The 17,202-nt window shown below is 34.6% G+C and overlaps 1 protein-coding gene across 1 annotated transcript in view; it reads right to left on the bottom strand.

Annotated features, from left to right (window-relative positions):
- KNTC1 (kinetochore associated 1) overlaps positions 1-17,038 on the bottom strand; it is a 41,050-nt gene extending 24,012 nt beyond the window's left edge. Inside the window, exons 1-30 of the mRNA XM_076352988.1 lie at positions 16,994-17,038; positions 16,509-16,646; positions 16,283-16,403; positions 15,757-15,872; positions 15,348-15,420; positions 14,636-14,713; positions 14,051-14,085; positions 13,706-13,816; positions 12,723-12,816; positions 12,319-12,371; positions 11,933-12,045; positions 11,172-11,226; positions 10,389-10,487; positions 9,252-9,295; positions 9,075-9,140; positions 8,900-8,975; positions 8,228-8,353; positions 8,045-8,134; positions 7,429-7,494; positions 6,871-6,932; positions 6,342-6,453; positions 5,448-5,591; positions 5,161-5,217; positions 4,977-5,078; positions 3,729-3,845; positions 3,090-3,233; positions 2,723-2,821; positions 2,176-2,279; positions 1,911-2,016; positions 1,088-1,222 (exon numbers count right to left, since the gene is read on the bottom strand). Coding sequence (XP_076209103.1) covers positions 1,088-1,222; positions 1,911-2,016; positions 2,176-2,279; positions 2,723-2,821; positions 3,090-3,233; positions 3,729-3,845; positions 4,977-5,078; positions 5,161-5,217; positions 5,448-5,591; positions 6,342-6,453; positions 6,871-6,932; positions 7,429-7,494; positions 8,045-8,134; positions 8,228-8,353; positions 8,900-8,975; positions 9,075-9,140; positions 9,252-9,295; positions 10,389-10,487; positions 11,172-11,226; positions 11,933-12,045; positions 12,319-12,371; positions 12,723-12,816; positions 13,706-13,816; positions 14,051-14,085; positions 14,636-14,713; positions 15,348-15,420; positions 15,757-15,872; positions 16,283-16,403; positions 16,509-16,640 — 2,730 coding nt within the window. The 5' untranslated portion in view covers positions 16,641-16,646; positions 16,994-17,038. The remainder of the gene's footprint in view (positions 1-1,087; positions 1,223-1,910; positions 2,017-2,175; positions 2,280-2,722; positions 2,822-3,089; positions 3,234-3,728; positions 3,846-4,976; positions 5,079-5,160; positions 5,218-5,447; positions 5,592-6,341; positions 6,454-6,870; positions 6,933-7,428; positions 7,495-8,044; positions 8,135-8,227; positions 8,354-8,899; positions 8,976-9,074; positions 9,141-9,251; positions 9,296-10,388; positions 10,488-11,171; positions 11,227-11,932; positions 12,046-12,318; positions 12,372-12,722; positions 12,817-13,705; positions 13,817-14,050; positions 14,086-14,635; positions 14,714-15,347; positions 15,421-15,756; positions 15,873-16,282; positions 16,404-16,508; positions 16,647-16,993) is intronic.
- Positions 17,039-17,202: the final 164 nt, after the last annotated feature.

Raw genomic sequence — 17,202 nt, 5'->3', positions numbered from 1 at the left:
TAAACCAGAAATAATCAAAAGAAAAGGGCATTTGCTTTTGGAAAAGCTAAGTTATGTGCAATCCCTTGCTTTGATACAATGGTTGCATGATGGCCAATCGGGTAAGATTAATCTTCTGCTGATGAACTTCGAATCTCTTTAGAAAATACATTTACTATGACGTGACTTCCTTAAACTTCCTGAATAGTTTTCACTAAACCTATGAGGCTTTCAGTAAAATCTATGTGCTTACTCACTAAGGCTTACAATAGGCAAATTAAAATGCAGTTTTGTTCATTGGCAATTATGCAACATTTTTAAAACAGTATGATTATCAAGAATACCATGTGCTAATAAGGCAGAACAAATGTTAACATGAGAAACACTATTTTGCAGGGGAGTTAATTTGATTCCTTTAATCAAAAAGCCTCCTTTTCTTCAGGTCAAAGAGATCCCAATAACGTAACCAGGGACAACCACAGAGCATAAAGGTAATCACACCTACTATAATGTAGCAAGTGAAGTTAAATGTTTCTAGTTAGGACATCAATGTAATTTAAAGATAACTTTAGGTTTTTTTGCTAAACTGGGACTTGAAATTAACTTGGAAGAAAACTCTGTACTAATAGATATACATTCAACACCCTGTATCACAAGACAAACACTCAGGTGCTCTCAGTACTAAAGAGGCAGGTCTATACTCATGTGGGGTATTGTTGCATTAGAAGAAAGCGTTTCTCAGAGGAAAGAATCTTATTTTTTGTTGGCAAGAAAGCGACTTGCCCCAAAACAACTCTAGCAAAACCAGTATGTGAAAATATGTAGAGACTTCATCTCCAAACTTGTTTTGTATATTGTGGGCCATAATTTTCATCCTTTTTTGCCACAAATGAAGGGTGCCTCATGATATTTAAAACTCTGAAAATGAGACCTTTGTCAATGTTAAGTATAGGCAGTTATGTGTACAATTAATAGAACCGTAATGAAAAAAAAATTATATGTAAACCACGTATAAGATTTCAGCAAGTAGTACAACTTGCCCCTGTTTTGAAAATAGACCTGAGTGTCTTTAAGTTCTGAGATCAACTGACATGAAGCATTTTAGTACCCTTTCTTTGTCAATCAGGTCTATCATCCTCAAAATGTAGACTTCCACAGTGGGCAACATATATGCCACTACAATTTTCAAAGCATCCTCCAAAGAAGTAGGGGTATCTTGTTTAAGAATGTATTTCACTAGCCTCTGTAGGAAGAAAACAGATACGGACTTTAGTTTGTTGATGTATAGGATAACAAAGGAAGTAATTTATACACGCTATTTCTGCATTGTAGTTGTACAGCTTGAAACAAACAAGTTACCTAGAAGTTTAAAACTTTTATCTAGAGAAAACTTGACTAAAGCATGACTGGGAGAAGATTTAGCTTGGGGAAGAGAATTATCCTGGGAACTCTCAAAGTTCAGGGGACTCATCTGGCTCGACAGAATGGCAAGGAACTTTTCCAGAAATACTCATGTTTTCTCCCTAATAAAGGGGAGATGCTAAAAAAAAAAAAAAAAAAAAAAAAAATCACCAAGTATTGTTCACTGTGACCTTAGGAGAAATCGGATCTGAAGTCTTGAGAGGACTTAGCCTTCCATTTTGTTAGTTTCCTCTTTTCTTTCCTGCCCCCCTATACAGAAAGTACTATATTATCAATGCTGTGCCAATCAGGTTGGGCTAAGCTAATCTGCTAATTCTTAAAAAAAGAGTGGGCTTTTGGGCAAAAAATGTGTCCCAATAAGACAATAAAAATGGATATTGGTAACAAGTGGGAGCTACCAGTCGCTCAGATTTTTTGAAAAGTCTGGCTTATAATACCCCATGAAAATACATGCAGGTAAGTGTAGGGACTTTTGTTTAATAGAAATAAGAGTAATGCTGATCACTTACCATTATCATCTGCTTGTCCTTTAAAAGATTAGTATCTCTTATCCCATAGGCTCGCAAAAGCTTCTTCATCTCCATCAGTCGGTAACTTTCCTGCAGTAACTTTACTCTATGAACAAATTAGACTATTATTAATGCATTTGCTACCTACAGCTATGTGATTTAATCATCATACCACATCAGATACACAGTATTTCCCACCCCCAAAACAGAATTCTAATTGAAAGTACACACAAAACTGAGGTGTAGACTGTGGATGTTGCCTTACTTGACATGATTCATTTCCAAATGCTGTTTTACCAGCTGCTCCACTGCTGCACTCCATGGTACCATAGCACCATGCATTATCTGTAGAACTGCATCAAATTTCAGCTATAAAAGGAACATAAAGAGCTCACTTTTAAACATAAGTTACAAGGTAATCTCTTGAAGTATTGTTCACATGTAATTGATTCATTTAGGCAAGAATTTTATTTCCTGGCCCAATCTCCACTTGCATAAAGGGCATTCATTATCATATCTGTCAAATTAAATTAGAATATGCTTATAGTAATTTATGACACTGCAGAGCTTGAGTTCATACATATTAAAGTTGGTGAGTTTTCCATGTGATGATGTCAAAACTACAATTAAATTCCCAAGCAAAGAACATCACATGGGAGATTACTAAGATAGAAAAAAAAGACAGCATACTATTTGTTCCTCCTCATACCACTCACGTAAAAATGTACTCCTATGCTTATATAAAATTATGTGTTTCATTCTGAACTGATGTGTTAGAGTCACTTGATGTCTATTTCATAAAATATACTTACATCTGTATCAGAGATACAGCCAATGACAGCTATTGCCTTTGCCTCCCATGCAGTTTCAAATACTGAAGCAGACCGTGTACGACAACGTTCTAGCAAATCCTGTATATTTTGATAAAGATTATTAGGATATTTGAATTCAGAAAAGACAGAAATATAATATAAACAAAAATTAAGTTTTTGTGACATTAAGGGATAGATTTGAATGCCTTATTACTGAAATAGTAACTATCAATAAGTTCATTGACAGGAGTAAGCTAATCTGAAAGCTAGTCCTAAAATTCAAGTGTAAATAAAAATGGTCATCAGATTTGTTTTCTGCTTACTCACGTTTAAACAGCTTTCTTCAAAAGGTAGAAAATATGGTTACCTTTATATACTGTAGAAGAAGTTCATCCTTTTGTAGATTATGTTCACACAGGTACGGTTTTATAAACTTCTCCAAAATGGATGGGACAAGCTCTGGTGCCAAAATTTTATCAAACATGCGAAACACAATAGTATTTGCATTTTCCTGGGCAGCAAGCAGAACAATGCCATGTTAGAACATCACACTTGTTAGTACACGATCCTTTACATCTCTAATAAATAATTCAACATCCAGAGTCCATTGAAATCAATTGAATGATTTCAAGAACTAGCATCCCTCTTTAGCTCAAATAAAAGCTGTCTTTTACAAAACCCCTTATTGTTCAGTTGTACTTCTAATTTCTCCGTTGCTAATGCTTGCTCCACAATATACGAACTGTAATGAACTGCAAATCATGGAGTTTAAGCCATACATTCTCACAGTATCTTGTCACATTATATATTTATACCCACAGTTGAAACAAATTTGTAACAAACACAACATACCAAATAGCCTTAGCAGCTTATGAACACAAGTTTAACCAACCAATCCATCAGGATTCCTCTTTTGTCTGACTTTAAATCACATGCTGCACGATTTTTCTCCTTCTCAGAACAATCCATTACTCAAAAGCACTTTTTGAAGTGTCTGCAGAATTACCTTTTCAAAATCACAGAGTGCCAGCCTGCAGTTGTATTTTCTGTACAGATTTATCAGTTCCTGTAAATCATTTACCAGCTTCTTCAACCTACATACCTCTTCACAGTCACCACATCTCTGAAACAGTGTTTAGAAGTGAAACATTAGAAGACTTGCTACAATCTTCAAGACCATTAAAGGGCTGTCTTAAACAGGAAGAAAACAAATTATTCTCCACATCTCTGGTATAAGACAAGGGTAGTTGACTTACAGTGCAGCAAGGAAGATTCTGGTAAGCTATTAGGAAAAGATTCTTTCTAAATATAAAGACAGCGATGCACTAGTAGAGCCTGCACAGGGAAGAGGGATGAGCATTTCATTCACTGAAAGTCTTAAGGACAGGTAAGACAAATGGCTAGGAACAATGTACCTACAGCTGACATTTTCTTTGGAGTCGGAACCCTATTTTTCATGCAATTTTCCAAGAAACCTCACAAACCATTTTTGATGCCTTGCAATCTTGAAGATTTTATGAATATATATGCTGAACTGTCACCTTTGTATGGCATACAATAAAGAAAATCAAGTAAATGTTGAAAGTGGGACTTGGAGTAACTTTCTCTTCTTTGCATTATGCACTTTGAACGTGGGATTCAGAAGTTTAAGACAGCAGATCTAACTAACATAGAATGTCAATGTTTCCAATTTTTAAAATGCACAGCCGGTTAGCTTTAAGCTTTATCTTTCTCCACTTTCATACTACCACTGTAATAGATGCTAGTATACCTAGGATATATAACATACATAATTTATTTGTGTTTGCACAAATTCAGTATTCGTAACCTTACAGCTAGCTGATTTTTAATACCTGTTTTCTCCAGGCCATAACATGGTTATTAATGCAATTAATTTCCAAAAATTTTGACAGAGATGAGACGTTTTTAATTTAAGTTCATAAGGAGTATCTTTACTGAAATTTAAGTGTTTTATAGTACTCAGGCTTATTTGTGTACTACAGAATATTCAAGAATATTATTCACATTTAGACTATTAATACATCTCTTAAAGGGTATTAATGTTGCACTGACTTTTCTTTTTTTTAATCTTTAAACCCAAGAAGATTGGAATTCAGTTCCTTCCTCTCATGAAATTAAGTCAATCTTCACCAAAACCAATAATGACTTAATTATCATCCATTCCAACTCTAGCACAGAGCATATGTTCTGAAGTCTCTTAGTAGCAAATCCTTATATTTGCTACATTTCTTACCAAAGGAGTCCACTGGCCAAAAGTTGTCAGTCCCATTTCACCTTGATATTTACTTGTAAAAAAAACCTCTGCCATTTGGAGTCCATTTTCTGGCCAATTTGCCTGTCCGAAATAATTTATATTAGCAAACTGTATTATACATATAGAAATACAAGACACACAAAGCTTCTGCAGTATGACTTACCTTATCAGTTAATTCAAGGTTTCGAGCACCTTGTTCCAGCCATTTTGCTAATATTTTCTGAAAAAAATACAGTAATAAGTAGAGTTATGCTATCCATCAAAGCAAAATTTGCCATTAAATATTTGTTTTAAAAGAAATAATTTAAAATATAAACTGTAGGGAAAAGAAGTCTTTTAAAAGACAGAGGAACAAGGTTCTGACATTCAAAAACAAAAGTCTGTAGGTCTGACTATAAAATTATCTTAGCCTGAGAAAATTACATTTTGCATTTATTAAGTCAGTCTTACCTGTCCCTTTGGCACAACTCTTCTTAAGAAAGGGATCACAACATTTTTAAGCCACAAACATAGTTCCTTCAAAGGAACAGTGAAATGGATGGCATTAAGCAAGTTCTCCAGCATTTTCTCATTAAAGCTGCTTTCAAAATCTGCCTAAAATATTAAAACAGAACAATTACAGATATATGGAGTATATGTTTATCTGATACTCTGTAAAGCTGTTTCACTAATAGGAAGAAGCAATAGATTTCACAACTACAAAGAGAAAATCTCAGTAATCATAGACAGGAATTTAAAAAAAAAAACATACCCCTGTTCAGAAAAACTAGAGTTGGTCTTCTTAAACAAGACCTAACTGAAGCAATTCCTTTGCAAATTACAGTGGCAGGATCATGTCCTACTTTAGAACTTGCTCTATAGTTCTGTCTTATTAAGAAAACAACAGACATGGACCTGAAAGTCCTGCACTAAAGAATACAATATCCCACAGCCACTATTATGAATGTGTCATTCAGTGTAAGGAGTCTATGTGATTATTTTTAAAGGATTTTAAGGTAGCCAGCAAATGTCCACTTAAAAATTCTGAGAGCTGCGCTTGCAAGAAAGTGAATGGAAGATTATAACCACCACAGAATAAATCAAAGAATCGTCATCCTTCAGACCTAGAAATATGTGTTCTGACATAAGAAAAAGCAGTTTATTCTTAAATCAATAAGAAGTTCAGCCTTCTAAGGAGCTAGGTGAGCAGGTAATCACTGTGATAATAGACAAGATTCTCCCATAGACCTTTGCTTCTTTGAAGAGCTGTTTCATAACCGCATTGGTCTGATTCTTAAATAAGGCTGCAAAATTTGAGACTTAACATCCTCCATAAATACCAAAGAGATGTCTATGCCATCTCACCTGATGTCTAAGCCAGAGGTACTGTGCACAAGATAAATTTCCTTCTCCTAGCTGAAAAAGGATATTCTTGAAAATGTCTTCATTATTCAAGAATTCTGTCCAAGCAATACCACTAGAAGCGAGAGGAGGAAAAGAAACATCAATATTAAAGGAGTTGGGGGGGAGAACCTCAAACCTTTTCTAGCTAGTACTATATGCTGTAAGAGACAATAGTAGTGTTAGATTGTGTGTGCATAAAATCACCCCCCCTCCTATAGACGTTAAATTAAAAAAATAAATCTATGCAAGATAGTGCATGTGCAACAGATAATATATGTTTTCAACATATAGGTTGACTCAACCTCCCTCCATTCTCCCTTCTCCACAGTAGAGGATGAGAAACTTCAGGAAGAGAAGGAAGGGTTTAAAGTTTAATGAACTCAAATTAAAAAAAAAAAAAAAAAACAAACACAAAAAACTTAATTTCATATATGGCACATACTTAACCATTACATTTACTTTAAATCTTAACGAACAAACAGAAACAAACCTGAATTTCTCTCGTCCAAAAGCTCCATAAAAAGTTGTAAGCCTTGCCTGAGCTCTCAATACCTGAATGCAGACAAGAGATTTAAGGTTAATATCTGTCTTACCAAACTGTGATATTACATGGTTAGAATAACCATCACAAAGAGGAAGAATGGAGGAAAACAAAGACTTTTCAAGAATTTCAGTTAATTACACATGTAAGTTTGTTTAAAAAAGCATTAATCCAAAATTTCAATTGTATAAACACTTTATACTGATTCTCCTTGAGGGCGGATGAGGCCTGTCCAGTATACAATAGGACTAAATAAGAAACAAAATTAAATACCTAAAAGCACTTAAGAAAGCTTCTTCCTTCAATTTCTGGAGCATCTGAAAATGAATCTTTCTGTGACTGAAGGAATCGCTTATTTCTGAAACCTGTCATTACTGTTGTTCTCTTTCATACTATAAAATACAAGCTTGTTTAGACTTTTAAATAGTTCAACAGTAGTAGTTTTTAAAACTCTGCATCATACTTGTTTATAATATGATGCTGCGGGGCCAAGAACTTTGTCCTCACCTCGGTTATGGATACCGGAGCCCCATCAGATGATGGAGCAATGGTTCTATCGTCTTTCTTCAAGATCTGAAACATACATGAAATGGTTTGGCTGACAACTTAGTACATGCAGAACATGCCAGATAGTACTACGAATTTAATAAAGACATGAGCAAAAACTTAGTACCTCTGTAAACTGGAGTCTTTATTTTACAATGTTAGACTCTGATTGGATTTCTACATGTATGCAGAATCAGACAGATAATATGTATCTCTCTGATTCTGTTTGATAAGGTAGGAAAGACTAAAATAATGAAAACAAAAAAGGTGACATATTTTGAGCTTTTAGTCCTGAAATTAATATTTAAAAGGTACTTAAAAAGACTACTACTCAAACTAAAACCTGCTTTCTGATGTGAAAATAAAACTGTAAGCTCTTTTTTGCCCTTAAGCAATAGCAAGAACGAGGTTGGAACAAGCCTTACTTCTTCTTCATGTTTGGTAACATACAATTTATAACTCATTTACTTTTTGAATGACTGTAACTGGTTTGAAGATGTCCCCCCTCTGAAGCTGTACAGAAGCACGTAATAGGAATGGACGAGTATAAGCAATTTAAACAAATAAAACCCCTTACTCTGACTTTAGCGTAGTTCAACATTTCTTGAGTGGTTTCATATAGTGGCCATGGAGCATTTATGCAGTAATCCACAACAAATTGGCTATCCTGTTTGCATAAGGAAACAACTGAAATTAATTCCAAGCTCCTTTATAATTTTAATTACTTTATTAGAGAAAGAGGGTAGAAATAAAAACATACCTGAATTTTTTGCAAATTTTCTTTGGCTTCATTAACAAGATCCAGCCAGACTTCATGACCATAACTCCCAACAGAAGCTGAAGCAAGTTTCTCTAAAATAGTGTTTGCTTTCACTTTGTATACAAGCTGTTTAAAAAAAAAGAAACACAGTTTTCAGTTTGACACAATGAAGTTTTCAGTTTGATACAATTGTGATAGCTTTTTATCTCACCAGCTAAGCCTGGTTTTTTATTTAAAAAAACAAACCAAAAAGCAGAGGAAACATTCAAATTGCATTATTTGAATAAATCAATTAATGAAGCCAGACTATGTGTTAATAAATGCATGTGAAAATTCCCTTTTTTTTTTTTAGCAACACTGTTTCCTGCTACTTAAAGGGACAAATGTCCGTTCTCCTGATCCAGCAGCGCTTATTTTGATCAGAAGATGTACTTCTGCACCACTTCTCATTGCAAGGTTTGTTAGTTATTGTAAATAAAAACATAGTTCACCATGTAGTCATCTAATTTTGAATCAGCTTTCAAGTATAGCGAGTTGCTTTGTAAGGTAACATTCCACTATATTTGTAATATTTTTAATACTTTCTGTTGGACTATAGGGCAAGAACCTTACTCATAAGTTCAGTTATATTAATTAATCTCCAAATGTATTTATCAAGAATGGACAACTTACCTCAACATCCAGTCCAAATTGAATAGCAAAATTCTCTGCTTCAGTGAATTTGTGTTTGTGAAGTAAGCGACTTAGTCTAGGGGTGAAATAAAGTAAAGTATACTACTTCAATATAAGTGCCAAACCACAGATAAAAAAATAAAATAATAAAATATTGTTTCACAGAAACTAGTACCTATTTTCCGGCAAGGCTTCAGTTAAACTTCTCATCACAACAATAGAAACCGGGCCTTCAGAGGGTCTGAGGATGAGAGGGAACTATGAGTTTATCAACTGTGAAACAACTATATGTAGAAGTAATCTGCCATTGTTATATAATAATGATCTAGTAAGAAACAAAACATTATCTTACATCTGATGTTTTTCATGAATTCCTTCCAAGAAGTATATTGTATCCTGTAGCATGCAGTAACAGAAATCATTAGGTGGTAAGGGAAATCAGTCATAAGAAAGCACAACTGTAATGCATTAAGTGTTTCTTAATCAAGAAACAAACTACTGCTTTTCTCTCACATAGATTTGTTGGGTTTTTTAAATGCTTATCATGTTATTTCCTGGGCAGTTTCCACCATTTAAAATTTCTGAGGGCCTTAACTGGACACTTCAGACTGAAACCACTCTGCTACCCCAGTTCAATTACCATCAGTACACCCTCCACATGAGTGAATCATCTTCTCAAAATTACACTCTTTCATTTTGTCCAAGCCATAAGCAGGTCACACTGTATCCATCTTCACATCTTTTAGAATCTGATCTCTGTGCTACATTCCACAAAGGCAACATATGCCTTGGCATTTCCCACCTTGACTTTATCATCTCAGATCAAAGAAGAGGGACCCTCATTTTCTCCACCATGTAGCATATATAATCTTTTCTGCCAAGTGCTTCATACAAAGCAAGCAATTTCATCAGCTTTGTATTTTATTGCATAGCAGATCCAGAGCTTTCCACATTCACTTTCATGATTCCAATGAAGAGCCACTGCTTAGACTTCTGACTTAGTATCCTCTCACATACCCACTTCACTTCACCAGTCTTTATAACATTCCTAATTCATAAAGTTCTCGCCATCTTTGTTGACCTTCTTTTCTTAAAGTCTTTATAAGGAAGCAGTTTAAACAGTAAAAGAAGTAGTTCTGTCATCTAAACTTAAATAAATCCCAAATGGATCCAGAGCACTTTTCCTATGCTAAGAGAACTTAAAACTTGATACAGCTTTTAGCTGTCACACCAGCAAGAACAACTGGCAGTAGTATTAAACATTGCAATAGACCTGGGCCTAGAATTAAACTGTTCAGTTTGCTATATATTGTATCTTTTTTCCCATCCTTTGGGGACATAATTTAATCTCTCTTTGTATAATTCCTGCACAGTTTCTAGTAGAAATTCATTCTAATCTAACAAGAATAACACAGTACCCTCTTTAATAATTATACCTATTAAGACAACTATATTTATTCAAAGAACAACAACAAAAATCTAAACATACTGTGCCAATCCCACTTTGAACAAGTGAAGAAACAATAGATACTTCCAAAGAATAGAGTGGTTGCATAGTGGGCAACGCAAAAACCATTAGACTTCTCATCTACAAAAAAAAAAGGGGAAAATAAACAAAATAACAAGTCAGATTTTTTTTTTCCTCATACACTTGTGACAGAGTAACGTTTGCAGAATCCTTTCTGGATTCTTGTAAAGTTAGATGGAAGACACTAGATTTATAAGTTTTTATGAAAAAGCAGATCTCTACAATTTGAGAAAGTTTAATGAAGATTTAGATGCTGCCTCTATATATAGGTCTATTATATATAATTAGACAGGTTTCATTTAAAAAATTGTATAATGTTCATCCTGGCATTCTATTTCAGTTAACCCCGCTGACTGTACATGGAGGTAGATACTGACTCTACGTGGAGCAGATACTGCTCTAAAGAAATCTGTGAAGGTATGCAAGACAATAGTAAATCTTGCTGCTCTCCTCTATCTGCCTACCATTAAAAAAAGCAAGGAAACAAACCCCAAACAATCCATAAAAAACCCAAACAGCAGGGCAGCTTGCCCTGGTCACCACCTTAAGACATCACAATAGTCCCTCACTTGCTATATCCTAATATATAGATGGTCATATTTCAGTTTTGACTTTGAGCTCCTGAGAATTCTGTCTGCTCCAAGTATTTAGCCATCTCATTTTCTTTTTTTTTTTCCCCCTCTCTTTTTTCTGTGAGTGACTGCATAACAACCGAGGAAGAGAACACAGATAAAGAGATTATACCTGTTTGTTATCCGGTATTGTCATGACTATCAGTTTAACATTGGCAAGCCCTTGCCTACAGAACAAGAAAGAGAAAAAAGAAAGCAAAATATACTGTATAAATCTTATGTTAAAACTGTGCTTCTGAGCTTTAGAAAATTTAGTTTTCCATGGAAACTGGTACATTTTAAAACCCTCTAGTGCACCCAAAAATAACAGTGTTTTAACATGTAGAGGACATACATTTAACTTCTGACATTTTTAAGCTTTTCAAATGGATCTGATTCTTATTTTTTTAAACTGGCACAGAGCAATGGAAAAAGCCGAGAATCTTGTCTTCTAATTGTAATTGCCATTAATTTCTTTTGCATTTTAACCAATACACGCATCTCCAGATTTTGGCTTCTCCATCTGCAGAATGAAGATCTTGCTATTTATCTATCTGAAAGACAGACTAGCTTTTTTATAACATCAGACTTGTAAGCCATATTATACACCTTATTTTAGACAAGCATTTCCTAAATGATACAGGTTACATGCAAGATTCCTTAGCAGTAACAACAGATAAACCAAGAAAAAGCAGAAAGCGCCAAGGTTTTCTTTTCTACAACACAGAGCTAAGGATACCTACAGTCTAATTATTTTGTCCTACTGACTGGAAAGATTTCAACAAAGATTTCTAAAAATTCACTACCACAGAAAATCAACTGTTTGTAGCACATTTCCTGTAACGATAGGCAACTTTTCACTTTTCAGAATTGGTGCAATAACGCTTTACTTACCATATGACTGGAGAAGAATCTGACTCTGTACTTAGAAGAAATTCTTCAATGTGTATTAAAGGCCAATCCCAAATTAGCGTAAGAGAATAAACATCCCACATGCTTAAGATATTCTAGATTAAAAAAAAAAAAATTAGATATGGATTTCATATTTTCTTCATCGAAGACATATTTTGTCCTTTTTGAGCAGAATATTAACACATTCCATAGCTTAAATAATGACTAGGAGTAGAATAAAAAAAACACCGTAAGATCAAGATCCTCTGTAAATATAAGCATCTTTATTTTATAGAAACATATTTTAAAGCTATTATTTTAAAAAATTGTTTTATAAGCTGGTTCAAGAACATTGTAAAATTAAGACTAAACCAAATCATTACACATACCTCTGTATCTAAAACAAACAGCAGATTGTCAAGAACTTGAAGTTTCACTGCATCTAAAAAATATCCATAGTCACATAAATTTATTATTTTTCTTGAGACATGTATTTGAAGCAAAAATGTATTAAAATGTACAACCAAGCACTAGAAACCTACAGATGTTTAACCTCATGGAACTTCCTAGGACTGTGAAAAGTTGAGCTTAAACAGAACTGTGATTTACGTATCTAAGTTAAACTCAACAATTTTGAAGCATACATTTTGGCTGTACCTTTACAGGAAGTGTTCTATTTGGTATATGTGCATTTACTAAAAACAATGAAATAACTGAAAATGTCTTAGTATTTTCTGCAATTAAATATGAATTCTACACTTGTCTATAAAAAGAAAAAAAACCTCTTCTTTACCTTTGATGAGACTTGAATCAGCAAAACTTCGAACAGACACCAGGTTATTGGTCATGTCTACCTCCCATTTGGAGAGCGCATAATCACCTTTACCCTATTAGTAAAGGCAAAGTAAAATGGGGTTATACATTAGAAATTTGGCCATTGACAGGTGTACTTCTACAATTGACCTTTAACTTGGAAAGCTGCAAAACAAACTTTATTCCTGGTGAATGTTGATGTTCAGAAAAATACATTTATTTATTTTTAATTTAGCCTTTCTCCTTTCAAGACTGGCCTTTACTACAGTAATTGTTACAGTCAGCATCCCCAAACATTTTTGGCTCTTCTAAAAACATGCCGTTTTTCGAAACATCCACTTTCCATTCTCATAGAACATAAAACCTGAATGAAACGTACACTGAACCTACTAAGAAAAATTGCATTGAATTCAACAGGCTTCAGTCAATGAACCCAGAAAACTTCTTTCTAGTCCAAAGTAACATGTCAAAATATGTTTATATTTTTATTTTTTTTATTAGTTCCTGTACTTAATTCATGCTTAAGGGCTTTGTTCAATTGGGACCTTAATTGTTACTTTGGCAAGCCTTTGTTGAATGTGAACCTGGTTGGAAGACTCTTGCCAACTTTGGCTTTGTCTCTGAGCTCAAGGACAAGACTATAAATAGACTAGCCTGTACAGGCTAGGAACCACAGTCATTTACTAAGGTCATGCAACCAGGGTGAAAATATTTTTCCCCCATCTATCGTAACAGAGCAAGTTCTGAAATGACAACAGTTATTTTCTTACAAGAAAAACTATGGGCAGACCGCACAACTGATAACCTTTAAATTTACAGTGAAGGAAATGAAAGACAAGAAGTCTTAGTGCAAAAAGTTTATTATCTTCTTTTTCAACCAGCTAGAGAAAAATTTTATTGCAGATCAAAAAATATCATCGCTGATCACATAACAATTGTTACAAACATACTCTTAGAACTTACCCCAATTATCAAATGGATTTTGTTCACTGAGTTATTTATCACAAAATTCTGACAGCCGAGGTTGTGATACTCTGCTGTGGAAATGAAAGCTGTCTTTATCTGTCCTTGTAACTTGTGGGGTGGAAGATGAAGGGAAAGCAAACAAAAGGGGAAGAAAAAAAGTTGTTTATACAATCAGTGGATAAAACCTTGAACTGCTCACTTCTCCATGTACAGAAAAAGTAATAATCACAATTATGAGTTGTAATAATAAACTGGTAAGTAGTCAGTGAAATGTACAGAGCAAAGTTTTGTTACAAACTTTGCACTTAACACATATGGTACAAGTTAGCAGGTATTTCTTACTTTCTTTGCCGTAATCATATCCATCTTGTCAATTGCTACATAAAAAAAAAAAATTAAAAAAAATTAAATAAAGTGTTATAATAAATAATAAGTCTTAAATAAACTTTTTCAAAATTGAAAAAAGCCACTAAACGTCATATAGGATAGTTTAATCCTAACCTGACTATGCTGAAAAACACTTCAGCCAGGATCTTTGACAGGGTCTATTTCTATTGATCACAGTATTGAGTTACAGAAAATTAACTAATAACTACTTATACAGCATTAAAAATCTAAATTATTCCCAATATTCTTCAGTACAGTTAAGACTGATTATAGCTTAAAATCCTGCTTCCGTCATATTCAGTACTCTTTCTAAAGCAGTGACTCAGAGAAACATAAGCTAAAGGAATTATTGGAAGAATACAAAAATAATTTTATTACAGAACTAGTTGTATATCGGTTTCCCTTTAAAAACAAACTAAGATTACATAGAAAATCCCAACTCAATATATTATTCCCATTAGAAAGATGCATGGAAAAGCTTTTTTAATACAGCTCTTCCTGTTCAAACGGAAATCCCAAGTGGTTTGTAGGTCATCCTACCTTCCCGCGTTTTAGCAAGTGGGAGACACATAATGCAGAAGAATCCATTGCTTGTGAGAATGAACATATGATAAACACCTAAAAAAAATCCGATACAAATATTTCAAACTTAAGTATTCAATAACCACAAAGAGACTACTTGCTTATGAATAGGACAGTGAAATAACTGACAAAAAAAAAAAATTCAACCCATAGATTAGACTATTCTTAAACAAAAATTTTGTCACCTTCAATGAAGAGTAGACTAAGTTTGTACATCTTAGAGTTTTGCTTGAAATTATGATTTTTGCATGCGTCCATCAGACTGCAAATTCTGTTTTCATTACAAAACTACATTTAAATACATTGTATTGTGCCAGAACAAGACTGGGAGCTTATAGAAGAACAGGAACTACTAAAATCTGAAGTCTGATAGAAGAAGGAGAGAGAAGGAATCCTTCCTTTTTGAGTATTTTCATATGTTTAGCACAGTCTCAAAAGAAAAAGGTATTGAGTTCTGAATGTTTGTTGTTTTCTATGACATTTGTAAAATAATTAATGACAGCTAAATACCTTTACAGGAAAGCATTAAGAAAAGCGCATTTAATGTGTACAACGCAAAGTAAAGCTGTATCTGATTATTTATTTTGCAGTCTGTTTCCCTGGGAGATATTAAAGAGGAACAAAATCACAGAAATTGAGATGGGGGGGGTGTGTGGTGTCAAATTCTTACCTGCATCTGCATTATCTTTTTCAATATAGAGATTTAAGTAAGTCTTTTCACTTGAAGATTTTTCAACCAAAATCTAAAATAGGATCAACATAAAGACTATTAGACTATTTTTCTGTATTTTATTTGACAAAAGAAAAAAAAAATTGGAAATACTTATCATCAGGTCAAACTTCGAACTTTTTTCTTTCATGAAGAACTGGTCCTTGTTTATACATGGCATTCCTAAATATATTTTGCTTATTCGTGGGAATAAAAGTGTCCCTTTAATCTGTTTGTTTGCTCAAACTAGAAGATGTGTTCAAAACACAAGAATGTTTATATTTTGATACTTGGAAAAAGAAAAAAACAACTCAAGAAATTCTGAGAACAAAAGGCTTTCAGCAAAATTAGAATAGAAAAATTACTGTACCTTGGTTAGCAAGGTTTGTTTTGATGGTATGTGAATAAGATGGAAATTGCCACTTCTCTCACCGACCACAATAAATTGTTTTTCTTGACACATACCAACTACATCCACATTAGTATCTGAAAAGTTCCATGGCAAAATGTCAAATATTAAGATTTGTTTTTTATTAATAGACATTCATATTTGAAACAAAGGAATTGGACAATACATTGTCCCAGATTTCTTCAACATTATTTATTTTGACTAAACAAAGTACAGGAAAGGGCATACGGGGAGTGGTTTTGGTATCCATTACTCCCATTGCAGTGAAAAGTTAGCAAGCATTCTAATTAAATTGTACAGAAATACTTAGTTAATTGTATACAGAATCAGCAATCACTTTTTATTACTTAGGTATTTATTATAACACTTCCTTTTACAGGCTAGTTAGATATGCAAGATACTTGCCATATTTTCCTATACAAACCTAACATATATATTTTAAAAGCCAGTTTTAACTTCCAGTGGAATTCCAAAGGAATGAACTTACCAAACTGAATGTGCATCTGAAGAGACTGCCCAGTACTATCAAGAAGCGCCACCGATCCGTCAACAACAATAATACTGCCATCCCTTGAGTTGCATGCATACAACTGCGGATTAACAGAGACCTAAGAAGAAAAAGGTTGTTATATATAATAACTGAAACACTTCAGAAAATATGATAAAGAAGCTCTGATAATTATTAAGAAAAACACAGCTTTGATGAATGCTACCTTTTCTGAAGATGTGATTTGAAGTAGCGTATCCACTTGGTACAATGCAGTTCCACATTCGTGTCCTAAACCTACAGGGAGCTGCACACCCCCTGTGTCATCATTTGCAAGAAGTTCAATGTCATTCCACATGTTTACCTATGATAAACATTTAAGGAACATGCTATAAAGCAGAGAGCTTTAAAAAAAGTTATATGACCACACAGAAATTACTGATTTTATTATTCTGTTGTGATTCTGCGTCTAGGAGGAAGGGTAGTACGATAAGCCTCCTAAAGGCAAATTGCGTGTTTAGAGAAGACAAAAGTTAAGTCGCAAGAGCAATGTGGCTCCCAGCTGATGTCCCCAGCGGGCCCGACTGAACTCAGCTTGGCGAGGACAGGTTTCGCTCCCGAGGCTGAACGAAATTCAGTGCCAGAGAGCCCTCCCCACCACGCGGACAGCCCTGCCCGCACAGACCGCGAGCCGCCCTCCCGTCTCCTCACCGCGGCCCCGGAGGCCGGTGACAAACCACCACCGCGCTCCCGCAGCTGCTTCAGGCTTTCAAATTGGCGGGAGCCCTGGCTAACGCTACTGGACGCAGCGTGGGCCAAACTTCCTCCAAACGCGAACGGCACCGTTGCTAAGACACCACCTAATCCTTCTCCGCCCCCAGAATGCACCGCGGCTCCCTGCCGCCTCCCCCCCCCCGCCC

This window comes from Aptenodytes patagonicus, chromosome 15, assembly GCF_965638725.1.
Source record: "Aptenodytes patagonicus chromosome 15, bAptPat1.pri.cur, whole genome shotgun sequence".
Lineage (NCBI taxonomy): Eukaryota > Metazoa > Chordata > Aves > Sphenisciformes > Spheniscidae > Aptenodytes > Aptenodytes patagonicus.
This window is presented reverse-complemented; position numbering and strand designations above follow the sequence as displayed.